The 27,120-nt window shown below is 35.5% G+C and overlaps 2 protein-coding genes across 8 annotated transcripts; one reads left to right on the forward strand and one right to left on the reverse strand.

The window, feature by feature from the left end:
• Window positions 1-1,086: 1,086 nt before the first annotated feature.
• On the forward strand, window positions 1,087-21,779 carry LOC105173911 (calcium-transporting ATPase 10, plasma membrane-type). Of its 5 annotated transcripts, none has more exons than XM_011095824.3 (37): window positions 1,087-1,192; window positions 1,466-1,487; window positions 2,564-2,616; window positions 4,891-5,096; window positions 6,928-7,044; window positions 7,122-7,161; window positions 7,596-7,720; window positions 7,830-7,961; window positions 8,067-8,156; window positions 9,867-9,936; window positions 10,374-10,444; window positions 10,527-10,610; window positions 10,730-10,807; window positions 10,889-10,963; window positions 11,771-11,854; window positions 11,942-12,024; window positions 12,119-12,227; window positions 12,315-12,370; window positions 12,692-12,734; window positions 12,816-12,899; window positions 13,002-13,139; window positions 14,014-14,079; window positions 14,161-14,259; window positions 14,397-14,507; window positions 14,772-14,942; window positions 15,501-15,560; window positions 17,253-17,417; window positions 17,490-17,606; window positions 18,070-18,168; window positions 18,795-18,932; window positions 19,068-19,168; window positions 20,066-20,111; window positions 20,225-20,359; window positions 20,753-20,860; window positions 20,937-21,028; window positions 21,224-21,321; window positions 21,411-21,779. In XM_011095824.3, the coding sequence occupies exons 4-37, from the start codon at window positions 4,935-4,937 to the stop codon at window positions 21,449-21,451; spliced, it is 3,288 nt and encodes a 1,095-aa protein (XP_011094126.1). In that variant the 5' UTR covers window positions 1,087-1,192; window positions 1,466-1,487; window positions 2,564-2,616; window positions 4,891-4,934; the 3' UTR covers window positions 21,452-21,779. The 5 variants fall into 5 exon arrangements, with proteins under 5 accessions (XP_011094126.1, XP_011094127.1, XP_011094125.1 ...); XM_011095825.3 differs by having other exon boundaries at window positions 4,926-5,096; XM_011095823.3 differs by lacking the exons at window positions 1,087-1,192; window positions 1,466-1,487; window positions 2,564-2,616 and adding an exon at window positions 4,524-4,671 and having other exon boundaries at window positions 4,926-5,096.
• Window positions 21,780-21,886: 107 nt separating this feature from the next.
• LOC105173913 (choline monooxygenase, putative (CMO-like)) lies at window positions 21,887-26,718 on the reverse strand. 3 transcript variants are annotated; one of them, XM_020697880.2, is made up of 11 exons: window positions 26,311-26,437; window positions 26,183-26,213; window positions 25,730-25,775; window positions 25,370-25,505; window positions 23,841-23,915; window positions 23,536-23,748; window positions 23,269-23,364; window positions 22,923-23,044; window positions 22,737-22,830; window positions 22,380-22,430; window positions 21,887-22,292 (listed from the first exon to the last, which is right to left on the reverse strand). In XM_020697880.2, the coding sequence occupies exons 2-11, from the start codon at window positions 26,199-26,201 to the stop codon at window positions 22,137-22,139; spliced, it is 1,008 nt and encodes a 335-aa protein (XP_020553539.1). In that variant the 5' UTR covers window positions 26,202-26,213; window positions 26,311-26,437; the 3' UTR covers window positions 21,887-22,136. The 3 variants fall into 3 exon arrangements, with proteins under 3 accessions (XP_020553539.1, XP_011094129.1, XP_020553538.1); XM_011095827.3 differs by lacking the exon at window positions 26,183-26,213 and having other exon boundaries at window positions 26,311-26,718; XM_020697879.2 differs by having other exon boundaries at window positions 26,183-26,453.
• Between the last annotated feature and the right edge of the window lie 402 nt (window positions 26,719-27,120).

The raw sequence follows: 27,120 nt of genomic DNA on the forward strand, positions 1-27,120 counted from the left end.
TTGTCCACACGCTTTTGATTTATTAGGAACCAAATTTCAGGTGACGGTCATATAATTAGATAAAAGTGCTAATTAAGCAACCCTAGTTCATTATGTCAAGTAATACTGCATTCAGCATGCTACCTGATTATGACCTTTTCTAAGTGCATCAGTCTCCACTTATTTATACAAGTAATTATATTTACACCTTTTAATTTATAGTCTATTTATACAAATCACTCTTATTTTTTTACATAATTACATAAACTACCTATGACAGAAAAAGATAGGGGTAATTTTGTATGATATTAACGTTTTGGATGGTATACGTGTAATTTTCAAAAAGTAGAGGTGATTAATTTGTATAAATAATATGTAAGGTAGGAATGATTTATGTAAATAAACCATAGGCCATGTAGTGTAAATATAATTATCCCTTATTTCTATATATACTGAGTGAGGTTGAAGCAAACAAGACGAAGATTTAATTATGAATTACTTAAATAGTATTAATTTAATTATGTTTACTTTTTTTTTTATTTTATAGTCATGGTAACGGCAGTTAATAGTTTTTATAATCAAAACTCAAAAAAATCAAACTTAATGTTTTTCATTCTTTTCAAATTCAAAAATTTTGAACTACACGGTATTTTGATGTTCATAACTCACAAGCATCTGAAATATATGCACGTTGCAAATGAGATAAATGAAGTAAAAGAGAAGGTCGACGAAGGCTAATTAAAAGTTTTATTATTAATCAGAATTAAACAGCCTAGAAGTTTAGAGAAAAATAGTGTACATAATTATGAAAAGAATATATAAAGTAGAATGTGAATTTGTATGCTGGTTTCATATATTAGTTAAAAAAAAATAAAAGAAGAATATGCAAAACCTCTTTGTGAAAATATATATACTCATGTGGTTGAGCTTCTTATTTATTCCTTACTTCAAAACCAAATTTCATAAAAGTGAGAATCCAATGGTAGAAAATGTGTAAAAGCATAAAGCATCCACATCTCATTGATGCCATAGACTAGACAAATAACACAACTTTCTTTACTTTTCATCTCAAGAGAACAAACACACACATATATATATGTATGAATGTGTAACTAAGAGGGCAACGTCGAGACGATTTAAAAGAGGATTATTTCCTGAATCGGAAGCTTTCTTGATATTTTGTGTACTGAAGATCATCAATACTCAATATTTGGTGCGTGGAATTTTCTTGTAGTTGGGTACATTGATTATTTTTTTTAAGTTAATTAGCGCTACTTCGATATTATTATTTTTAGGTGTTATATTGTAATTTTAAATGTCATTAATTCTCATGCATAGTGCAATATTTGGGATTTTTTTTTCCATATATGTAACTAGTGATAATATTGAGATATGATTATGCAACTAATGATTTTTATATAAGTATGAGATTATGCACATTAGTGATGAGATTTGTAACCCCTTTTCCTGGTTTAATTTGATGCAGAGCTTCAATTTTTCTTCCTTTGGTATGTCATCTTCCACCCTCTCTCTTTCTCTCTCTAAATATAAATATATATACCTTTTTTCTATATTTTCGGTTGAATGACAAACACACAAACATACCAAAACTCATAAATCGGCTAGCTTTGGACGTAAGGTTTAAAATATATTACGAGAGTAAGCAGAAAAGAAATATGAAAATAAATATTGGCGAAAGCGAAAGGGAAACCCACCAAACAAAGATGAATTCTTCTTTGAAGTTGTTGCTATTACTTGCGTGCAAGAATTCCTAATTATCTCATGTGAAATGTTGGTTCTTCTATCACTTCAAAATTTGCCAGAATACCAACAGTCCCATAACGTCTAGCTGTATTTGACTAGAAACATAGGGAGATGGGATATGTAAGGAAAGCACACATATGTCGGGCGGGCACATAAATTGACAAGTAGGATCTGTTGGTGTTAGGAAGCGAGCGTGGAGTGTAGTTCTTGCCCCTGCCCTTGCCTCATCTCTCGTTTCAAAAAACTCAGTACGCGCATTCACGTGGGCCGGCGCTCCTCCACCGTCCCCCAGAACACCTCCCTCCCAGGAATAACACATGTTCCCCTCTATCTCTCACACAAACATGTATTTGTATAATATATTGTTAAAACACCAACCTTTGAATGGTAGAAAACATATTTCCTGATAATTAAATTCGAATGGAAATCAATTGTAGTGAAAGGTAATTAAAGTCAGCATGCATCTTATTACATTAAGAGTAAGGGAAAATTCTTAGCATGCAATTACGTCCCACATATTATATATATATATATATATTTGTAATGTAATTTTTTTTAATTGTATATTAATAACACGATGAATATAATATATATTATGTAATTAATTCAAATTAAATTTAATTTAATTTGAATTAAAATTTTCGTAGAAGGTAAGTGTTTTTTTGTCCAAGAATGTCCCATTTAATCGAGATGAAAATTGCAACCGACACCCTTGGCTTGTCATTTTTTTATTGAAAGTTGATGCTTCCAAACAATGTAAACTTTATACGTAGACATATATATTATATTTATAAAGAGTGACGAGTATGCCACATGTCAGGTACAAGGAGCAAACAGAGAAGCACCTGGGCTTAGCTCACCCCATACCGACAGGTCAGTTTCTCCATTTCTTTACACTACTGCTAATCATCATCACTGGTTCGTCCGGGTTGATTTAATGTAATAACTTGCGACTTAAAATATATAATAACATAGGAAAGACGCGCCTTTGGGTGTGGCGCTTTGCATGTGATCCATCTGTCTCAATTAAGACATGGACCGACCCACCCCCTATCTAACAGTATGTGCATCACACGTCTCAAATACTACGTGCTGTTGTCTTGTCACCCACTCTCTTTTTCTTCCTCATTTACACCTCAGATCGAGACACAAAATTACACCCTCGTAATAACGATTTCCCACTCTATTTATTTAAGCGTTCTTTTGCCTTACATGCAGTCCGGATTCGGGTCGTTTTCATGATTCTGCCGTTTTATATAATAAATTAATCATCTTTACCTAATTATGATATGAAATTCCTATTATTAATTTAAATTTGAATACGGATTTCTTACTTTGTCACGTTAATATATATTAAAAATATAAACAATTATTTATTACGATTTACCTGTGTAATTCCATGAAATCGAAATCTCATTTATAAAATATTTAAGTTTAATGATTTTTAAATAAGGGTAAAAATATATTTTATAATAAAAAAAATATTACAAATGGTGCGTCTTATGCACTCGTGTCGAGGGGCACTTTGCTCTGTTTCGGAAAATATAAGGGAATTTTTTTTTAATAAATTTTTATGTCAAGGTTTATCTTTGAATCTTTTATTAATCATAAGGGGATAGATTGTTTTGATCCGATTTTATTTTGGTGTAAATAAGTAAATAATTTAATGCAAAACACATTGTTATTGTTAAATCTATAACAAAAATGATAATGTATCGAATTATTTTTAATTTAAATTAAATAAGACACTGATGTTTATTTGAATTGAAGTATTTGAAATTATAGATCTCAAATCTTTAATAACAAATACTTTGAATTTGTTAGGATAATTTTAAATTTAAATGATTCGAATAATTTAATTTTAAATTATATAGTGTTAAATAATATTAACGAACTTTATTTTTTCTAATTTGTGTTTTCTAAAATTCTTTTTCCAAATCCATGAATATTCATGTGCAGTCTAGTTCATATAAGTCATGACTAGTTGTCATGGCACGCCGTCCCTGCGTGCATATAATAAATAATATTTTACGTTTTAAAATATATTATAAATAAGAAAAAATATATAAATCAGTACATCATCTTTCTAAGAAAGAAAAAAAAAACCAACTTAGGGGTAGTATTTATAAAAGAAAAAAAGCTTTTATTTTTATATAGTATAAATAAGGCGAAGAAAGGAATATACAGATTTACTCAACTTTAGAAAATCTGAATAGGGAATAAAATAAATACTTTTCCTAGAATCTGCTAAAGCCTCAAAACTCAAAAGTTATTCGTTATTCTGCCAAATTTTCACGCCCTATTTCTCGATCGAAACTCATGCTAATTATTCTAAGTTAATTAATTTTATAACCTTTTATTTCATTTTCATTTTTGGTTCATTTGACTATGAATGAATGCATTTATGAACTGAAAAAGGTAATTTATATTTATCAGTCTCGTATTAATATTTTTTTTTTAATTTTGAGAAGATTGGACTTGTATTTTTCTATATATGAAATTTGTTAATTGTTACTGATATCATGTATTTTTCAATCAGGAGTCCAAGATTTAGTACGAATTTTGTTGAATCATCTGATGTATACTATTTTTATTAATAATTACATAAGTAGTTTTTGTACTTTATATATACGGAAAATTTTTAATTTGGGATTAGAGGTCGAAAGACAAATATTCTTTTTCCTTATTAATTTGTATTCGACGGAAGATAATTCACTTTTGAAAACCCAACCCACGCGACGTTCCGTGGACCCCACCGCAGACGATCATAAAATAAAACTAATTAAAGAAAAAATCGATTCAGCAGTTACGAGTAATTTCCTTGAAATTTCCTGGCACCGTCTCTCTCTCTCTCTTCTCTCTCTCTCTCTCTCTCTCTCACTGGGAACAACTGGACGAACTGCGAAGTAACCATTGTCGATTCCACAGGTTTTTGTACTATGTTTTGGTACCGTTACTCCGAGATTTTTTCACTTGTTTTGATGTAGTAGCAAACAGTTGGTCGAGAGAAGTGATATAAAGTGAAAACTAAGATTAAAAAATAAGAGTAAAGACAATTTCCTTGGTGCCTGTTTATTTTTTTGCCGGAATATTTTTGAATCTAGAGCTTTTCGGCAATGTATATGTGTTATTGATGTGATTTGACAGAGATAAGAGGTGTCATCTCTCCTGCGACTTAACAGAAATCCAGAATGAGTGATGAATTCAAGACATCGCCGTATAGGCGCTATCGCGGCGACGTTGAAGCCGGTAACAGTAGCCGAAACTATGATGAGGATGAGGATGAAGGTTCGGGGCCATTTGATATTGTAAGAACCAAAAGTGCTCCAGTCGACCGGTTGCGTAGGTGGAGGGTAAGTTAACAACACTTTTAGCCTCTCCTTTCAGTGATTCTTTTGTGGTTTTGTTAGTTTATATTACTTTTGACGGATGCAAACAGGCATTGTATATTGCTTTTCCTAACCTTTTTTAAGATTTTTTGCTGGAAATCGTTCTGTCTCTTTTCATGTTATTTGGTTTAGCTTTGTCATATAATATTGCTGGGCGTAACATTTGCCTCAGTTAGTTGTTTTTCATATATATAGTTTTGATGGGCGAATGAGGATGATGTGATGTTTTTTTCTAAAGTTTCTTTCAGACGAGAAGTTTGAGTGCGAATCTGTTTGCTCCCTATTTATGGATGATGACTGTCGTACATTGATTAATTTGTTCGCTTATTTGGTATCTAAGAGGGTTCTGATGCTAGTGGTATTTGTTCAGGAAAACTAAACAATTTGAGGAGATTGTGCTCACTTTTTTCCTCTAATGTAATTAATGAATTCGCGTCCTTCTCGGCTTTGTGTTTTAGAGAGTAATCCTTGTTCGTTGAGACTCGTTACTTATTTTCTTTGCTCAGTCGATTTTATTGAAGAATTGAAGACAGCATCGGCATTCCAGATAATTACTTCTGTGTTAAAATTGGCTGCTAGTTGCAATGCTTAACCTAGGTTATATGTTATGCAAAATAATCTTGTCAAAATAGATATGCAAAAATATTCTGCTTCACTATGCTTCCTTCATCCATGTTGTGGGTAATGGGGCGATATTTTTCGTTGTCTTTGTGATTGTTTGTTTTAGTTTAAGGATCAAAATGTTTGATATATGGTTGAGTTGGAAATTGGGAAAACCCATATATGTTCTACTGTAACTTATTGGACAATTCATCCTTTTTGTTTTTCTTGGCTTGTTTCATAAGGCGATAAATGCGCCTAAGTAATCTGCTTGCTACAAGTTGCTCTATTATGCATTAACATTCTAAAGACATTGAGCTTGACCATCATTAGGTTGAGTAACCCATTATGTTTTCAGGTTATTGTCTTAGCAAATGCCATCCAATCATGACACTTAGACACACACACAAGTGAAATGCCTCTACTAAGCCCCATTTACTTCTTTTCTTGTTTTGTTTAATGAGAAATTGATCACTGCACCTTTCAAATCTTAATGAAGTGCCTGGTCAATATCATTAAATCAAATGTTGATGCTTGTCAAAAGTTGCAATGCTGGTTATGTATAAAGCTCTTATTAGCTGGCAATTGATGGAAACCACTTTTAGAATTCCGATTATGTGTTTGTGTAGATAAAAAGTAATTCTTCAGTCTTAAATCGAATTTTTGACTTTCAAATTTTGTGATAGTGATGGTTTTGTACTATTTTTTGATATCTTAAATGTTCTCGCCTTTTCATTAGAAACTGACTATATCAGCTGCTTTCTAGCAACATATGACTTTGCAGTTATTGGCTCTTGAATAGTGTCCCCCACGTGATGTTCTTCTCCAAGTCCTCCAGCTGCTAAGTTTGACAAGATGAGAATTATCCAGGACCCTGTAATTTAATATAAATTACAAATAAGCACGCTTAGTGCAGAAAGAAACGTCGGCCAGCAGTTGAAGTGGCTGCGGTTGGTCAATTGGGGAGGCTTGATGATTGGCTGATTCTTGCATGTAAATACGATTTGTACATCTAGGGAACCGTATATAGTCACCATTTTTTAGTTGTCTTTTAGACTAATACTGGTATACATTCTGGAAGAATTATGTTGTATCTGGAGAATTTTGTGTTCTTTTTTTTATTATTATCTGTGCTAATGGTTGGTATTGGGGTCACTTAATCTTTTTTCTCGAATGATTTCTTGTTTCGTCCCAGCAAGCTGCGCTTGTACTAAATGCTTCTCGGAGATTTCGGTATACATTGGATTTGAAGAAAGAAGAAGAAAAGAAGCAATTGATTGCTAAGATTAGAATGCATGCTCAAGTCATTCGGGTGTGTATATTTCTCATTCTTAATTGAATCGTCTTTGGTTAAAGAAGTTGACTGTTAACTAATAATTTTTTGGGCAGGCTGCTGTTCTTTTCCAAGCGGCTGGGCAAGGAGTGAAAGGTAATTCTCTTTGACGCAGTTTAGATATTAATTCTGCATCAAGTAATCTTCTATGGAAATTGTAGTATCAAGTGACGGGTTATGCAATGAAACATCCTCTTGACCTTGTCCCTACCAATTGAGCATGGTGCATAACTAGCGTTTTTTCTTATCATTTCCTTGCTGGAGCTTGTGATTGTTGGTTCTGTGATGATAAACCAGTAAATGGTGGAATATTAATTTTTCTGATTTTGTTCAATTTGCTTGGGAATGTGTACATTTTGTTCAGTGTTTATGGTTGCATATATGTTCATATCATTCTTTGTTTTCTTGTCAACAGTTTTTTAGTATTTGTTGTTGCATTATTCCTTTTTTTTTTTTTTTGGAGCATCAGTTCAGATTCTTGCTTGTCTTCATTAGCATGATTATCTGATTTTTAATCACCTGCATTTTAGTTCCAGGATCTACAAAGTTACCACCCTCAAGCCCAACTCGATTTGGTGATTTTGGTATCAGCGCAGAGGAATTAGTTTCTATGTCCAGGGAGCACGATCTCTCTCTTCTGCAACAAAATGGAGGGGTAGGTTCACAATTGCATCTACATATTACTCAGTCTTGATCACTCGACTTTCATGATCTTGTGTCGATATTCCATGTCCTGATTTATTCCCCTTTACTCTTTGCATCAGGTCAAAGGAGTTGCTGAGAAGTTAAAGACAAATTTGGAGAAAGGGGCACCTGGAGATGAGGCTGACCTCATAGAGCGCAAGAAAGCTTTTGGATCGAACACATATCCTCGGAAGAAAGGGCGGAGTTTCTGGGTGAGCATTGATGAATCCTTTTATTAATGCAATCCTTTTGTAACATCAATAGGCTACATTCATAGTTACAATTTGGAGGTTCTTATACTTTGCTTTACGTTACAGAGGTTTGTTTGGGAAGCTTGTCGAGATACCACACTGATCATCTTGATGGTCGCTGCAGCCGCTTCCTTAGCGCTGGGCATAAAGACTGAGGTAAAGATTAAGTAGAGATTATTTGGAAGTCTTAAACTTTGAGATTATAGAATATAAATGAAGTTGTGTTTAACACTATTGTCAAGTAAAGGTAGAACATTCTGTAGTTGGTGCAACATCTGCTGTATGCAACTTTTTTCCTCTTATTTCGCAATGGTTTTTTCTCTCAGTTTGCTAGAGCAGTGTTCTTGGGCTTCGGGGAATATTCTTTACCACTTTTGTATTTCATTGCATTGTTTTGGGGGGTATTATTTCAAGGTTGGAGTAAGAGTTGATAGATTTGACTGAATCAAGAACGAGCTGGCCATGTCAACTTTTTTAGTGAATGAGGTGTTTGGTGACTAACCATGTCTCCACAGGATTGATTGTTTTCCTCACGCAAGTTGAACTTTTAATGATATAATAAAGTGATAAATTTTGAGAGATTCACTTTCCTTTAGTGTCATAAAGTGAGTTAGGATTCCTACTTAGCAAGTATATATTAGGAATGATTACCTAAACACCTCATGAGGTACGTCCTATTCCTTAATTTCTCAGACGGGGCTGGGGTGGCCTGCTCTAGTTGCAAGGAGGGCTTGATTTTGTGGTGTGGAGTAAGGATGGGAGGCTGGGTTTTTTAGTGGGTGAGCGACGACCACTGATAAGAGAGGAAAGCTTGCACTTATCGGAGTTCCCTGTTATTGACAGAGGAGTCAGGAGTGGCATCGATTCTGCTTGGGCCTCTGGTTGAAATAGGGTGAAAAAGGAAAGAAAATAAAAGGAAAATAAGTTAAAGAAACATTTCTTTAATAGATCTCCCAATAATAGAAAATAGATGAGGGTGCATGTGATATTTGAATATAGACCAGAGTATCCCAAGAAAGTGTAAAAGTAAATCTTTTTCATTATCCTTTCAAAGTTGGAAGAAATGTCTCTAGTTTGAATTAGTTTCAACAAATGAGACTCATTTGTCTTATGACTTGCCAATTGCAACTCATGAATTGAAAATTTGATTGTCGAGAGAAAATGCATATCTAATTAGAACTTGGAAATCTCTATTTAAGTTGAGAGGAGCAACAATCATACAAATGAACGAAATAAAAATAAATGAAAATTGTAACGTACTTATAGGTGGTGAAAAGGCGAAATGAAGTAAAAAGAAAGAAAATTCTTAATCGGTAAATTTAGTTCAGACTTTTATTTAAGGTGAAAACATTACATTTAGATCCATAGGCTATTGTGTTAGTATGTACCAGATCCATCACCTGCATACACACATGAACATGAAAGAAAAGGTTGTTTTCTATTCTAGAAAAACATGGTTAAACACAAAGACAAGAGTGTCCAGTAGCAAAATTAGGTTTCTAGTGGTTGTTTAGAATGGGACAAATTTTGTTTTCGGGACAAGGGCATCTGAAGTTGGGGAATTTTTATTGGAAATTTACTTGGTGGCTCTTAGTGTGAATAGTATAAAACAGTATAAAGTTCTATGCGTTGCAAATCCTTTTTGGTTCTCTAGGTAATTATCACTTTATATAGTGTAGCTCAAATTCAAAAAAGGATTCTTAAAACATGTGATATCATGCTTGTGCGTTAGGCATAAAGGGTTTAGGCCATGCTGTTGGGTAGTACAGGGAAAATGCATCGAGGCTTGTGTTGCTCTTTTTTTCTTTTTTCTTTTTTACTGTTTCATATTTAATGGTTCCAGTCAATGCTTGTTCTCATTTTTAGGGAATAAAAGAAGGTTGGTATGATGGAGGAAGCATTGCCTTGGCAGTTCTTATAGTCATTATATTTACAGGTATTTCTGTCTTGTAGTATGATTTGATCTTTTATATTTTGCTGGTTGCAAGTGCATCACCTGTTTGTGATAGTATTGGTGCTTTATATATGTGCGTCTCTGAAGCTTGTTTTATTTTCTCCTTTTTAATATATTTGATGCGCTGGATGTGCTTTATGGGCCTATTATTTTCACGTGTCAATTCTTACTTTAAGAATTACAATAAATTACAGAGAAGCCATTTAACAAACTGTAGAAGGCCTAATTTCCTTGTTGGTTGAAACTGAGATGTACAAAATTCTCTATTAATTGGAGGACAAAAATTTCCAAAAACAAAGAATCCCCCTCAAGAATGTTTAAAGTTGGTTTGTTTGTCTACTTGTTTGAAATGTTGTGTGTAATGGCTTTAGTGCTGTCAGCTTAACTAGTTACAAGATGTTCATTAAAATCTTCTGCAGCTGTCAGCGATTACAAACAGTCTCTTCAATTCCAAAACTTGAATGAGGAGAAGCAGAACATACAGATGGAGGTAGGTGTAATGCAGTCCAGAAGTATTTCACCATGTGCTTTTCTTTCTATTTTTTGCTTACATCCCTTGGTAATGTTTGCAGGTTGTTAGGGGTGGGCGTAGAATCAAGGTCTCGATATTTGATATAGTTGTTGGGGATGTTGTGCCTCTCAAAATTGGTGATCAGGTGATGGCAAGAAGCAATGTCAATATCATTCCTTTCCTTTTTCTGGGCAGGTTTTCAGAATGCTGGAATTGAAGAGACGGGTGAATCTTTTTGATTTTGATTGATTTAGATGTGTTCAGGTACCTGCAGATGGGCTTGTAATCTCTGGTCACTCCCTTTCAATTGATGAATCAAGTATGACTGGCGAGAGTAAAATTGTGAGCTCAGGAGACAATATGCTGTATCTTTCAGTGGTCACTGTGTCCATTACTCTAATTCAAATTAATTGTGGTTTGTAGGTTCATAAGGACTCAACAAAAGCACCCTTTCTTATGTCGGGATGCAAGGTTGCTGACGGATATGGCAGCATGCTGGTAATATTTCTATCATCATCTGAATGTTTAACTGGGAATTTTTCTGTCAAATCTATAACAGTAAAGGTGTGGAAAGTACATTATTTTGTTTTGTTATTTGTTTATTCGATGTCAACAGTTCTTGAATGTGGTAAGTGTTGAGTGTTCATAGAGTCTGTCTGCCTTGTATGTAGAGAACATCAATTTTCGTTGTTGCTCATCTATGTTGTGGTCCTTCATAGTTGCACACTTGGCCTGTGTTTGAGTCAAATCCATTTCTGCATTTGAAAATTTTTAATAACTTATTCTTTACGGATGCAAGCCCTGTGTGTGTGTGTGTGTAATTAACAAATTGTTGTAGTAGGTAATCCTAATGTTGTCACAGGCTTATTTCATTTGGCAAGGGATATGTAAATTCTTTAAATTACTAGTTAATACCCAAAGTGGTTTCATGGAATACGACTGGAGCCGCACAATGGAACAAAAAGAAAAGGAATTTTGCAGTTGATGAGGACTTGTTGCCTGCAGCGAATGAGGATCTGATTCTTTTGTAATGTTTGCCGCTTTTGATGTAACTTTCTGTTTGATAGAATGCTATTTGTCTTAGAAATTGATACTTGTATCTCCTAATAGCTAAGTGCTTAATGGTAAGAGACGTGCTTGTGAAGTTTATAAATTGTTCTGATTGCTTATAGCTTTTAGACCAAGAAAGTGCATGTATTTTGTGGATGATGTCCACTGTTAATTAACATACAACGAGTTACCATATCTATCTGTACACTTTTACGTGGTAGCTCATAATAGGTTGGACTGTTACTCATCTCCCAGGTAACAAGTGTTGGAATAAATACAGAGTGGGGATTACTTATGGCCAGCATATCAGAGGATAATGGCGAAGAAACACCATTGCAGGTTTTTCTTTTTGTGAATTTTGATCATTCATAAGGTTTGCTTGGTGGTGGGCTTCTGATCTTGAGGTTTACATATTACTGAGTTCAGGTACGATTAAATGGTGTCGCTACATTTATTGGTATAGTTGGTCTTGCCGTAGCAGTAGCAGTTCTGATAATCCTCGTCGCCAGGTAGCTCTATATTGGCATGATCCATGGATTATTTTGTTCTAATTTTTTGTCAAGAAGATGATACACAGAAAATTTAACTTGTATAATCTGCTAGGTTTTTTACTGGGCATACCAAAAATCCTGATGGCACTGTCCAATTCACAGCTGGGAAGACTAAAGTTGGTGATGCGATTGATGGCTTCATAAAGATATTCACTGTTGCAGTATGTACACCATTGGATTATTATATGAATACTATTTTTAGTGTGTGCCCATCTTTCGAATATTGATTGATGTTGGTGAAACTCTAGGTGACCATTGTAGTTGTTGCAGTACCAGAGGGTCTTCCCTTGGCTGTTACTCTGACGTAAGTCTATCTTATTATCAGTCCCCTTGCAGATCCTGTGCTTGTCATTACCTGGATTTCTATAAGATGGTGATCTTGTGGAATTTTGTATTTCTTTTCTAGTTGAATTTAGCATCTTGTCCATGACTCACGAATAACACACTGTCAGCTGCTTCATTGCACACATCACATAATCCCACTTCAACCGTCCATTTAGATTGAGGACATTTGAGTTTTATTGCTGGATGCAATAAGTTGCCACTATTTGTAGCCATGCGGATGTTGTATAAGAGTGCATTTCTTTCTTCAATTTTGACTTCTGTACTGTATGTCTGCTTGTAGGCTTGCTTATTCAATGAGAAAAATGATGGCTGATAAGGCATTGGTATGTCTACTTACTATAGATGAAAGTCACAGCTATTATGTTCCTTTTTCTTTAACTTTTCTTATTGTCTTTTGACCGCAGGTCAGGAGGCTATCAGCCTGTGAAACAATGGGTTCTGCAACTACCATTTGCAGTGATAAAACTGGGACCCTAACTCTGAATCAGGTGCTCATCAGCTTTCATTCTAATCCCTCTACTTTGGATTACTGGAGAATCTTGCATATTTATTATTTATTGTAAGATATATTACTTTGTGATCTTATATAGATGACGGTGGTTGAGGCATATGCTTGCGGGAAGAAAATTGATCCACCTGACAATAAGTCTCTTCTTCCTCCTAGTGTTATATCTTTACTTGTTGAAGGCGTCGCACAAAACACCACTGGAAGTGTATTTGTGCCTGAGGTACTTTACAGCAGAATATTGGATTATATGATTGCTTAAGGTGTACGTATTCTAACTGAGATTAATGGAAGATGTGCTTGTAGTATTTAATTGTGTTATGATGTCTTGCTTAGGCCCTTGGGTTATGATGGCCTTTCCTTTTTTTTTTTCTTTTTGGTCGTTTTTATGATGCAATGGCGTGAAATTATGTAATAAATGTTTGTGTGTGGTGAGTACTTTCTGCTATTTTGGTCTTGCTTTCTGCGAATAATAATTTTAGTGTATTGTAAATTTGTAATGCTATTAGCAGCTGTGTTTCTGACAAATATACTTCTGTTATGGGGTAGTTTTGCCAGTTTTGCAATAGATTGGTTGTAAATTAAAATTGTGTGTTATCTGACAGATATAAAATAGTAATGATTTTATGCAAGTAGTTTACTCAATAGGAAGAGCAGAAGGCTGCAAGTCCTTGGTTTTATATTTCTTTCTAAGAAGAAATCATAGTCATCTCATGTTATGCAAGCATATATTGTTACATTTGATGTAGCAGTTCTTCTCACTAGATCCGTCACTGCTTAAATCATTGTTCTCAACTATGGTGGATATTTGTTTGTTCGGTTATATCTATTGTTGCAATCACCTTGTTTTGTGCTTTCACCATTTTGAGGACTAGATGGTTACTGATGGGAATAGGTAATATGAATCACTGATTGCGTATTTATTGAAGACTTGATGCTGTATAGGGGGAGCAGCTTTGGTGCATAAAAACACCTTGGTCAAATTGCTCGTCATCTATTAAGGGATGACTATATGACAGCAGTATCACTGATGTCATCTCTTTCTTGCTTGTAGTTATGTGCTAAAATTGTTACTTTCTGTGTCTGGTCTTTGATAGGGTGGTGGAGCTCTGGAGGTTTCTGGATCACCCACAGAGAAGGCCATTCTGCAGTGGGGACTAAATGTAATGCAATTATTTTTATTTTCTTGGCATAGAGTGTTGTTTGCTTTGCGACTTTATTTTATTCGATCTTTTGTCTTGTAGCTTGGGATGGATTTTAGTGGTGCCCGATCAGAATCAGAGATAATTCATGCTTTCCCTTTTAACTCTGAGAAAAAGCGAGGTGGTGTTGCTGTTAAACGGGTAATTTTAGGATTTATTGATATGGTATAATTTTTAGTTATTTTCTCTTTTTGTCTTGCAGAATGAGACAGTACTCTCTTAGCATCATATCGTTATTAGTATTAGATTCTTATGAACAAATTTTGTTGGTTTGACAGTCGGATTCTGAAATTCGTGTTCACTGGAAAGGTGCTGCCGAAATAGTCCTTGCTTCTTGTACGAGTTATATTGATCCTGATGATAGTGTGGTTCAGATGGATGAAGATAAGGTTTGTTGCTAATAGTTTCCATAAACTATTTCTTGAACTGACGTCCTTCCTCAAACTCTGTTAGCTATAAAATAATTTCTTTCTAGTTGACAAGAATGATGTGTTCTGAGTAGCGCACTGGTTGTGAGGAAGTTATGTTGCCTATTTTTGACCTTGATTAGTTGTCTAATGATGAAGACAATAACATCTTCATCTTTCAAGTACTAATATTATCTGGAAATTGTTTATTTCATACAACTGTTGAGCAAATTTATTTTTGTGCAGTTATCACTTTTTAAGAAGGCAATTGAAGATATGGCTGCACGGAGTTTGCGCTGTGTTGCCATTGCCTATAGGATTTGTGAAAAGGATGAAGTTCCAACTAGTGATGAGGAACTAGAAAATTGGCAGCTACCTGAGGGAGACCTCATTTTGCTCGCGATTGTTGGCATCAAGGTGCTTATGACTTGTTTTAATTTGATATCTTAAGCTGGTTCAACTTCTCTGTAGGGATGGAAGGTTTATCATTTGGAATCCTCAACATTATATGGAAATGGTTTTACCAACAAGTTAAAAAGGAGGGATTCAGTGTGTCATGGTCCTCTGTGTATATCTGTTGATGTCGTTTTCTCTGGATGATTATGTGCATCTGTATCATGACTAGAACAACCACTAACAGCTTAGCAAAATGTTTGAATGGTTCTATGTTGAGTTTATAGCAGTGAAACAGGCTTCTTCCAACATATCCTTCACACCGTCATCTCCTGTCTTTGTTTGCGGTTTGCCTATTTGAGTTTATTTCTAGAAGTTAACTCGATCTGCTTTATTGTCTTAAGTTTTCCTTCTGGTGTGACCGCTGCCCTTATTATCTTTGTTGTTTTTTTGCTCATAACATCATCTTTTGAGTTTGTTTTTCTTTTCGTCAATCCTTTCAGAGAAATTACCATCTTCTGCGTATTCTGTTTTTATGATGAAATACTACTTCTAATGGGACTTTACGTATTTCTGATGTAGGATCCTTGTCGGCCATTTGTGAGAGATGCGGTTCAATTATGCATTAATGCTGGTGTTAAGGTTTGTACATCCATGATTATTTGCATATGCATGCATGAGGGCATAATATTCCTTGCTTTATGTTTCTTTTGGTTCGAGCATCTCTTTAATATCTTGATCTGTGATTTTTGAATTTCTTTTCTCTCTCTGTCATCTTGTCCATTGCTGTTTGCTGGGAAATGCCGATAGAAGAAGTATTTGTAGTTTTTTAAATCGTGTCGAGATAAGCTGTTTCGAATATGTTGATAGTTCTAGAATCATGCGTGCTGATCTCTGGTTCAAACATAAGTCGGACAAAGCTGAAGCAGAGAAATTTAGTTTCAGATGAATCAGATCTTGTACTGAAAAGTTGACTGGTTAGATACAGAATCATATTGTGTTAGCTGGATCACTAAATTGTGCTTGGTGTCTCTGTGGTTTCGTTGTAATTAACAGTGACTACAGGTTTGATTTCAAGACCCTCATCTTGATACCCATCTGCATTTGTTTCCATGGAAGAGGACAAGCTAACATTGAGATGACATGAGCAAACCCAAGGACATTGGCTTTCCTTTTTACTTTGTGTTCTCAGCCAATTTGTATTTTGGCACTCTTCTATTCTTCCTTCCCTATATTTTTTCCTGGTCAATCCTAAAATATCTCTTTGTAATCTGCCATTGGAAAGGGTTGCTCTGTTGGCTTATCAGTGTTGTATTTCCTTAAAAACTGGCTACAGCCTAGTTTTTGATTGATAGCATCCCAGGAATGACAAAATTTTGGTTTTATTTTTATGCTGATACTTTTAGTATGTCTTTGCCATTTTAGTGGGGGCTGAAAATTTTCCAGAGCACCTTGGTGCTGTGCTTCTGCAATCAATGACTCTAGATTGTAATCTGAGCCTCAGAATGACACTTCCCCAATACATCTTAGGTATTAGGTTAGAACATTGCTTTCTTTTTGGTTCTTTTTTGTGGAGGGAGGAGTGGCCATGGTTTTGGTTTGTCCATATTCAAACAAAATGTTGCTTTTGGAGAAGTCAATTGAATGTGTTCTACCAGGCTTGAAGACATTGGGTAACCTAAATGCTGTCGGAAAGTCTATATTTCTTCTGCAGATAGGTGTGTCTTAGCATCTAGGAGACAGATAATTTTATTAAGTGTACTAATTTTCTCTGGTTGACTTCTTTCTCTTTTCCGCTCCTGTCAACATTGCTATCTATGTTGCTAGACTACTTTTGCCTGTTCTTACAGAGTTTTGTAATAGTAGTTCTCTGGTTTTATTTTTTATTGCCTTCTTTTTCTGTCTTTCCACTGCTAAAATTGCTACCTACTTTCCTAGACTACTTTTGCCTGTTCTTACAGAGTTTTGTAGATGTAGTAATAAAACCAAGCCAATATTCTAGTTCAACTAGACAGGGAGATACTGTGTGATTGAGGGTCCAATCTATCTGATAGTCTAGTTCAACTAGACAGGGAGATACTGTGTGATTGAGGGTCAAATCTATCTGATCTGGAATGAGCCTTCTGTATAATTGATGGATAACTTATAAATGATAAATATTGACCTTATGCGTTACTAGATATCCATTATCTACCAACTGCTAGGTTGTTCATTGCAGCGCTAGTTTTTGGCACCTAAAAGTTGGTCTTAGATTTGATAGGATTATGTTTGTTATACTCAGATTACTTGTTAACTAATGGAATCGTGTTAATTATTGGTCTTAACAATTTCTAGGTTCGCATGGTCACTGGAGACAATCTACAAACAGCCAGGGCAATTGCTTTAGAGTGCGGGATATTAGGATCAAATGCTGATGCTACCGAGCCTAATCTTATCGAGGGAAAGACATTTCGTAACTTGAGTGAAACACAGAGATTAGAAGTGGCTGATAAGATTTCGGTATGAGCTGAAACTAAATTGCTGCTTGAATGTAGTGTTACAGACGAATTCTTATTATAACTTTGCTGGTAGGTGATGGGAAGGTCATCACCCAATGACAAACTCTTGCTTGTGCAAGCATTGAGGAAGAGAGGACATGTTGTTGCTGTCACTGGAGATGGCACTAACGATGCTCCTGCGCTACATGAGGTCTGGTTTTTACTTGAACTGTGTCCTCTTAATTAGATGAGGAGAATTTCATGGATTATGTGAATCACTCTTCCATGGATCTAAATAGTATTCATCATGGTTGCGGAACCACTTCCTCAGGCATATATTTGGTTTTTGTTATTTTGGTTTGATCAATTCATTTGGGTTTGTTATTTTCATCAGTTATCAACTTCACAGATCATAGCAATTTCTTTCACCAACGGTATGGGTTAGTGATATTTTAGAAAACAGCAGTATAGAATTCTTTCTTGGCAGAATATGAAGTAAATTTGGATGATACTGTTGCTGGATGAACATTTGTATTATTGGGTTGTCAAAATTTTGATGTTGCCGTCCAGAAATGCAGGGCTGATATGCCTGAAGGACTTCTGCTTCTCTTTATTCTCTTGTTTTTCTCTTCTTGACTTCAAATGATATGGTTTGCTATTCCATCATTGTGTAGGCTGATATTGGTCTTGCAATGGGAATTCAAGGCACAGAAGTTGCAAAAGAGAGTTCAGATATTATTATATTGGATGATAATTTTGCTTCCGTTGTAAAGGTTAGTTTTGTATCTCAAGTTGCCAAGTGTGAGTTTTTTTCTTCGCAAAGGACATCGGGCATTTTTGGTGCACTCATTGCAACTGTTTTGATTTATGCTTCTCAAATCGTTACTACTAATTTATATACGAAATTAAAAGAACAATATATCATAATATGGTATATCTTGCTTGGTATATATTTTCTGAGGGCACAGTTGTTTCCACTCTCCCTCATTTTTGTGGCAGTTGTAAAATCTGGATAAATTTGAATCTCTTCTCTCTCATGTGGGACCAATTCTTAACTGTGATTGTAATAAACTTATGTTGGTCTAAACTCACCGGTGAGATGACACAGGCTTGTTTGGCAATTGGCTCTACATCTTATTTCCTCTAGATACTTTTTGTATGGCACCAAGCTCTAGAACTGGGCTCGTAACTATAATAATTTAATTCAAATAATTGTTCAGCGAGTCATTATTTTTGTGGAACCTCTCTTGCATGATCTATGTGATATTCATTGATAAAATATGCACAATGAAGTTTCAATGATCTCTTTGGTCACAATTTTTTATTGCCTATATGGTTAATAATTTTTATGTAGACCGATTTTCCGTTGGCAGTAAATATTTAATTATGTCAATTGCAGGTTGTGCGATGGGGTAGATCTGTATATGCCAATATTCAGAAATTTATACAATTTCAACTTACAGTTAATGTTGCAGCTCTGATTATCAATGTTGTGGCTGCAGTTTCTTCTGGTAATGTTCCACTCAATGCGGTGCAGGTTTGTAATCTCTTTTTCCCTCTTCGTCAAGCTTGTTTGCATGGGTGTGCTCTATCTGCTGTCTACTTTCGTCTGTCTAAAAAGCCCGTGTGCTCTTGTGTTTCAGAAACTAATTTTATTTTCCTGTACTTCCAGCTTCTTTGGGTAAACCTTATCATGGACACACTAGGAGCTCTTGCACTAGCCACGGAGCCTCCTACAGATCACCTCATGCGTAGACCTCCAGTCGGTCGAAGGTTAGGCTTTTTATGCATATGTGTTGTTGACTTCTCAACATTGGTTTCTCATTTGTTTATGGGTTGAATCCTCTCTCTTACAGGAGAATAAATATAATTGTAAATGGGATTTGGCATTCGTGTAAAGTGTGTTCTTTTGTTATGGTTTCTATGGCCATCAACAACCTTGAAACGGAGTCTTTACATTGTTCAAATGTTTTGTTTTGATTTTTGTCTATCTTTTGATTCTCCTCTTCGTAACTAGAGTTTATTTGAGGCAATCGAGTTACTTGGTAAATCACACTGGTCTTCGGTCGTTAGGTAGCAGTGAGAAGCGGATTTCAGGAAGATCGATTGCGCATCTATTTGGCCTGTCTAGTTTATAAAGAACTTTAGTACGACTTACCTGCCATTTAGTCCCATTTACTGTGCTTTATGTTGCCACTAGTTTGTCTAAGCTTGAAAGTTCTCTCCATCAGTCATCGTGACCAGAATCAGGATCTGGTGATATAACCTAGGGGCTTCCAAAAGTAGGACAGATGCGCTAAGTGCAGTAATCCATAATAGAGTCCGACTGCGAGGACCCAATGATGATTCATGCATGAGGACAGTTTACTAGATTACCAGTAATGGAATGCGGGGTTAGTGATACATTTGCTGTGTGCTTGTGTAAATATATTGTCATTATGATTTTGTTGCTGTCACTTAATATTTCAAAGAAGAGGTATTGGTCCTAGTGAAACTAGTGATGCTTATGATAGCAGATCCTTGGGAACTATTACTCCTCTAGTATCTGGGATAGAAACATGGTATAGAGTTTGACATGTTCTTTTGTCTTCTACGTTTGTATTATTATTTGCATTATTTGATTTAAATGGTAGTGAGCACAAATTGATCAAGACGATATTGCTGTTTCAGGGAACCTCTAATAACAAATATCATGTGGAGGAATTTGTTAATACAGGTAACACATTCTCCTCGTAATATTCAATTGCATTTTGATGTCCGGAAAAGTTAAATGCTGACACTGTTAATTTTTTGGGTGATTATAATCCTTGGTGGTTGATGGTATTTTAGGCTTTGTATCAAGTAACTGTTCTCTTAATCCTCAATTTCGGGGGAAGGAGCATCCTGAATCTGGGGCATGATAAGAGTGATCATGCTTTCAAAGTTAAGAATACGCTGATATTCAATGCATTCGTCTTCTGTCAGGTAAGTTCCTAATGTTAACAATTAGTTCTTAGTTTGCTACATGGAAAGAAAATTGTACTTTTTATGGTCTGGAACTAGGCTATATATCTCTATGCATAGGAACGTGTGCAAATGTTATTTGTTTCTACTTGCAACCTGGGCATTAACTGGCTGTCTGCATATACATATATTGGTTGAATGTCCTGTTTGATTTGTGAGAGCGGATATATTGGTGGGTCTAATACATATTTGTTAGATAAAGGATCCTTCTCTAGTGTTTGAATGGTGAATTTTAATAAATTTTAGTTAGTTCTGTTTTATTTACGACCAAATCTCTCTCTAGATATACATGTATATTACATAGACACATATAAATTTGTATTAACGTATTTCTTGTCAATGACTATGATATAGGTATTTAATGAATTTAATGCACGAAAGCCAGATGAAATCAATGTGTGGAAAGGAGTAACTAAAAACCATCTCTTCATGGGAATAGTTGGTCTCGAAGTGTTGCTTCAGGTATTTGCTTAGTTGCTAATAGTTGCAGCTCACATGCTTCATATTGCCTTATCATCTTTGTTTATATATGCTCCAGGTTATCATTATCTTTTTCCTGGGAAAGTTTACTTCAACAGTTCGGCTTAGTTGGAAATTGTGGCTTGTTTCTCTTGCCATTGGTTTTATCAGGTCAGTGTACTATTTCTCAGCATTCTGTAAGGTGCTTGATCTTGAGTCACATTTGCTATTTATTGGGAATTTATTCTTGTAGTGGTTAGTAGTGGTTATATCAGTCGGCAACTTGCGACAATATGGTAGCATTCACACGATCATGAAATTCGTGTATATGATATTGGATATTGTTCTCTGCTTTTTGTATGCCAGCTGGCCCCTTGCTGCTGTTGGAAAATTAATTCCTGTACCAGATAGACCGTTTGGTGAATATTTTACGAAGAAAAGGCATCAGCAAAAGGATCCCAGTGGTAAATAAGAGCGCGCTTTACTCAATGAACCCCTAAGCAGCAATGACACATCACTTTGAGTTAATAAATCATGTATTTCCTGTTTTCAGGTAAAGGACAAAACCCTCCTCCAGAAGTTTCTGCAGAATAGGCTAACATTTGTATAGATACAAAATGGAACTCATAACTAACTTTGAGGCGTCAAGGTTCATGGGGAGCTGCATATCTTAATGTCTGATAGGATTTGCACTTTTTTCTGAGGTTGAATCAACCTTTCTTAATGCGTTTTTGTTTAGCTAATGGTACTATGTTGATATACTTTGGTGCCTCTATAGGTAGTTGTTGATACCTAGTACAGTGCTGGTTTCCCGTTTTGAGGGCACTCTTTTTATACTTCAAATTGAAAGATCTGTTACGGATGTCATATATTTGTACGTATTGTTTAAATCTCAAAAGTGTTCTATTTTTGCTTGCGCTCATAGTGATTCTGTCCCCAACTTTCACTATTGGATCTTGTACAGTTCGTTTTAGTAACTTCTGAATGAAATGTGTAGTTGGTGAGCTCTCTGTTCTGTAGCATGAATAGTAACAAACAAAAGTTTTCAAGAGTGAAATTACGAATGAATATCTGCAGTACAGATCCAAAATGTACGTTGCACAAGTTTGATATAGAGCAGCGAACGCGTGGGTAAGGTGAACATGTGATATCTTTGATTGATTTTTTTCTGACTTGACCAAATTGTTGATATTAGAGAGTACAACACGAGCCTTTCGGCTTTTGGCCGAGGTGTGTGGTGTGTTGTTTCCATGAATGAAAATCATTGGATCCAAGTGGATCACCTACTTCTCCGGAATGACTGGCTGAGGTTTTCTTGCAGCAGGCAATGAAAATGATGCATAGCCATCTCAACAGTTGGGCTGTATCGCCCAACGTCATATGCAGGAGATTCAAGGCCTTGTTGAACGGCTTTGCATAAAATTATATCTTCATCCTGCATCATGAGTTCGTCAATTATACAGACAGCTTTGTATAAAATTTATGGGGTGTTGGATATTCAGCTTCAAGACGGAATACTTACTTGCACTTTCTCGCTGTCTTCCAAACTCTTTTCAATGAAAGCGCTGTCATCCTAAGAATAAAAGAACAGAAAAGATTAATATGAATTATCATTATCATTACCGCCCAAACGACCAAACCTATAATATTGTCTAGAGAAAGGATCACACGGCAATTGTGGATGTTGTACGCATGGAAGAAGTATGATGACAAGAAGGAGATCCTGCCAAGTCTAACCTTGTACAGAAGCAGACAATAAGAGAAGAGTTGTTGGTTCACATATTTGATTTATTTGTTTCTGAATTTAACTTTGGACCTTGTAAAGGCATATCACATGAAATTTCTTCGGGATGACTGTAAATGCTAGTGTGGAGCTTACCTTGAGATAAGCATCTAGAAAATAATCGAAAATCACTTGGCACTTCCGTGGTCCAAGTGGTAGTACGAGATTGGTGTCCATCCATGGTCCATACCTAGGAACAGGAGAAGAGTTGAGGCAATTTATTAAAAGACGCGACAAAGCACTGATCCCATTAACTGAAAACTTTGACCATGAATGACTAACCTATTGATCATGAAGTTCGGGTAGACAAAAGCATATAAAGCTTTCGAACCAAGTCTGTCAAATTCTTGTTCAAATGCCTTGGTACTGCCACCACAAGTCTGGATGCTAACTTTTTCATACATCTAGGTGAGAGAGAGAGAGAGAGGGAGAGCATGGCATAAACAATGAAGGTATAAGCACCATTATATGAAAACCACGGAAACAATACATTATTTTTGTCAGAATTCTACAGAGCTAAAGGGATTAAGATCTTGACTTGTTTGAACTTTCAGAAAAAATTCAATCAGAGAGAGAGAGAGAGAGAGGTCCATAATGATATGGAAGTTAGTTTACTCAAAGAGCATACTTCGGTAGAATATGAGTCAAGCTGGAGACCAGAAGCAAGACCTCTATGTGCATAAGGCACATGATAACCGCCGTCTAAATAGTTGTCACAGAAAACCTACAAAAGAAAACATTGTAAAGTAATCTTAATCAATGATACAACTAAAAGGCAAAAGTCCATCTTCTTGGCAAATCCTTTTTCGTAACAAGGCATCAGAATTCATAACTCAAAAGATGTATTTAGCCAAGATGCTGATGAAAAACTACAGGATGTGCTGAAAAACCAAACCTTCCAATTGCATTCCAGCGTATATACACGTCGGCAAAGATAAACCAACGATGCATCTATTCCATTGGAACTCAGGATTTCTGCTGTACTACCTAGCCAGTCATGGGCCACACCATTAGTATCAAGACCTTTCTGTGGCATCATTCCTCCATCAAAATTGATCAATACAAATGGCCCCCAAATGCCAACTTTGAGAGGAACAAGTCCCATTTCCTACCTTCCATAAGGTCAGATGAGAAAGAAATCATCTGTCAGTATGAAAATGAAGTGGATAAAAGGAAGAGGTTGCTGTTGCAGCTGCATACATTCACTTTGAAGTTCTTGATTCCTGTTATTCTTGTTGCCTTTACAAGTGCTCCGTCTAATCCATATGTCCAACCCTAAGGGATCAAAAAGAAATGAAACGGATCATATTGGATAGCTAGCAGGTTAAGTATAATTTGTATGGTTTGGTCTAATTGTCCTGAGAATGTGGCATAGTGCACTTTGTTAAATGTTTGTAGGTTAGACAGCTGATATAACAAGCAATCCACAGGATAACAAGCCAAATCAAATTCAGCTCCTGAGATAAATGCAACGATTTCCTTGACATGGGGTGCTCCTACCAATATGCAGCAGAACAATAATCTGCCCTTTCAATATGCAGAATCACTATAAGAAGTTTCTTTCTGAAAACAAAAGAAATCATTGTCCAAATGCATGCAAATCAACATATGCTTCTTATAAACTTCTAATCATACCTCTAGTCTTGTTAGATGAACATGTGTCTTATTAACATGCATGGTATATGATGTGGTCATAAATAAAATATGGGCTCACTTCTCCTTAAAAATGGTCAGCCTGTCAATTGTTCAAGTCAGTCCCAAGTCTATGAGAGTTTTCTTTTGCTTTTCTCAGTCACCCGTCTTCATATCACCTGAGGGGTACATATACACATGTGTGTGTGTGTGTGTGTGGTAGGAGTGTAAAATTGTTATTTGGTTCATCCTTCAATTTTGTTTAGGGTAAGAAACATTTTGTCCTACGAACTATGGCCGTTTTTATTCTTTTCCATCTATTTATTTTTCCAATTGCCTACATGAGTTTTGTAAGTTACCGCTTCACACCATTCTTCGTGCAGCGCTTCCACCACAAAATCTCAAATTGGGTTAATTGTTTTAGGAACACACCATATTCTTACAACAAAAAGTGAATTCAACATAAAATTTAACAAACTCATGAGTGAAGTTTTAGAGATAAGGAAGATTCTTGTACATGTGCACTGCATGTGACCATTTTCCTGTTGATAATTCCATCGAAAGTGGTTTGAGGTGGTAACTTGCAAACCTTGTATAGTTCATGTGGAAAATTAAAACAAAAAGGAAAAAGTTTAGATGACAAAGTAAAAACATGGCCATAGTTAAGAGGGTAAAATGTTTTTTACCATTTTCTTTATGGGGCTGCAAAATTTGCCTGGCTAATCAGTGATGTTGCATCCTTGTGACATCAAATGGCTCTCCTTTGATCTTCCTGAGGGAGAAATATCCTTATTCTTCTTAGGTTTTTCTTACCCCCCATTAGTATAATACCAGAGATCTTAGTTATTAAACTAACTTCTTTTCAATTGTGCATGAGACGGTTCTTGCTTTTAGATTTTGATGGGAGTAAATACAAAATAGTCTCTGTAAACCATGTCTGCTAAAAGAAGTAGAAACACATTCCAAGAATTTTAAAGCAAATTCATATGAGAAAGTTTTTAAGTAATAAGAAAAACCAACATAGCAGAATAGAATACCCAGCAGCATATCAGCTGTGGTATAAGCCACGAGGGGCCTTTAAGCTCTTAAGAACTCACATGATATGGACAGACGAAGCAAGATGTTTTCCCTGTTCCAGAGGCAATAAGAGACGCATGATGGCGACACACATTGTGGAATGCAAACAATGTGCCGTTTTCATCCCGACACACGACATATTCGATACTTCCCAATCTGCAGAGGCACTAGTTAGCTATCTTCAAGGACAAGCGTAGTTGCATAACTTTTCTTTTTCTTGCCCTCATTTTCACAATATGCCCAAGATTCTTTATTTCTTAAGAAAATTCTGCATATTTCTAAGCTTCTTACACCTCTGAGTGTACTACAGAGGAAAATGGGAATTCAGAATATTATCTCAGACCTATTTGATTACATGAATACAGAAATGACTCCATTACCTGCCAGTAAAAAATTCGCGTGGCTCTTTAATCTGTTCGGTATACCCTAACAGTTACAGCCAAAAATACAACACAATAAAGAATTAGATAACATTAGAACTCAAAGATATAACCAAAGAAAGCCAGAAGAATTGTGCCAAAGTGAACTGCATCCTAGAAAATCCTCCTTGATCACATATTGGTGACCCCAAATCGATTATACAGAAAACCATGTTAGAAACTTCTTGCAATGATTTAACATGCGCTAATCACAAATGAGTCATTAAATTGACACAAAATGTGAAGCATCAAATGCTATAGGAAATATCATCTGAACATACTTCCTGAACAGTGAATGGACACTCACTGAAACTATTTAAGGCCCCAATTCATCATCATCATCAGAACACCTTAAAAACAGTATAAAACATACATGATTCATCCTACGAAGTACATATGTATGCACATGCATACCTACGCAACACATGAACATCCCATCGTACACCTACACAAGAAAATACATCAACACATACATATACAGCTATATTTTGTTATTATGAATCGCCAAGATCAACGTAAACAGAGTGTTCGACAGAGTGTACCAACGGCCTGCCATCCTCTGTAGAAGACTTGATCGAGCTCAAGAGAATAGAAATCGGGGTCAGTGTACCAGGAGCTTGGCGGGGTAACCGCTTCTTCTATAGGAATTTTGGGGTTGAATTCTTGGACAAGTCTTCTGACTTTCCTCTCATCCCCGCTGATTCCTTGTATCGATGAAGATTTAACTGGAAAGGAATTACCATTGTTAGTGAGGCAACGGCGAGGGTTCTTCCTGGAAAACCGGAAATAGGGGTTTCGGATTTCTGGGCAGTGATTGAAAGAGGCGAGTTTTGGCAGCATCATCGTTGCAGCCATGGCCATCAGAACTCTCTGCTTCTCAGATGCGTTGTTTTCGAGTTGGTGTGCCCAAGCAAGGCCAAATTCTAGTCCAATCCAGTTCGCTCAAATTATAATTAATATGTTACAAATATGTATAATTTGATTCAATTACACATAATTTGACAAAAAAAATTCCTAAATAAATAATTCTTTTGATAATTGTTGAATTCAACACGCTCTATCCGCACGCATATATTAATTATATATTTAAAAAAATTTGATATGTATGTATAATTTAAATTAATTATAAATAAATAAATAGTTTATCAGAATTGAACTTTTTTTGAGTTAGTCTCTCTCAAAATTTGGAAAAGGTTAATTGAATATAAATTAGAAATAATTATACTTACTCTAATTTATAATCTACTTGCATAAATTATTTTTATTTTTTTGTATAATTATAAAAAAACTGCCTTTAGTAGCAAGAAAATAAGAGTAATTTATGTCGTAAGTATGACATTTTTAGAGTATAT

This window comes from Sesamum indicum, linkage group LG11, assembly GCF_026168435.1.
Source record: "Sesamum indicum cultivar Baizhima isolate 11 linkage group LG11, ASM2616843v1, whole genome shotgun sequence".
In the NCBI taxonomy this organism is placed as follows: Eukaryota; Viridiplantae; Streptophyta; class Magnoliopsida; order Lamiales; family Pedaliaceae; genus Sesamum; species Sesamum indicum.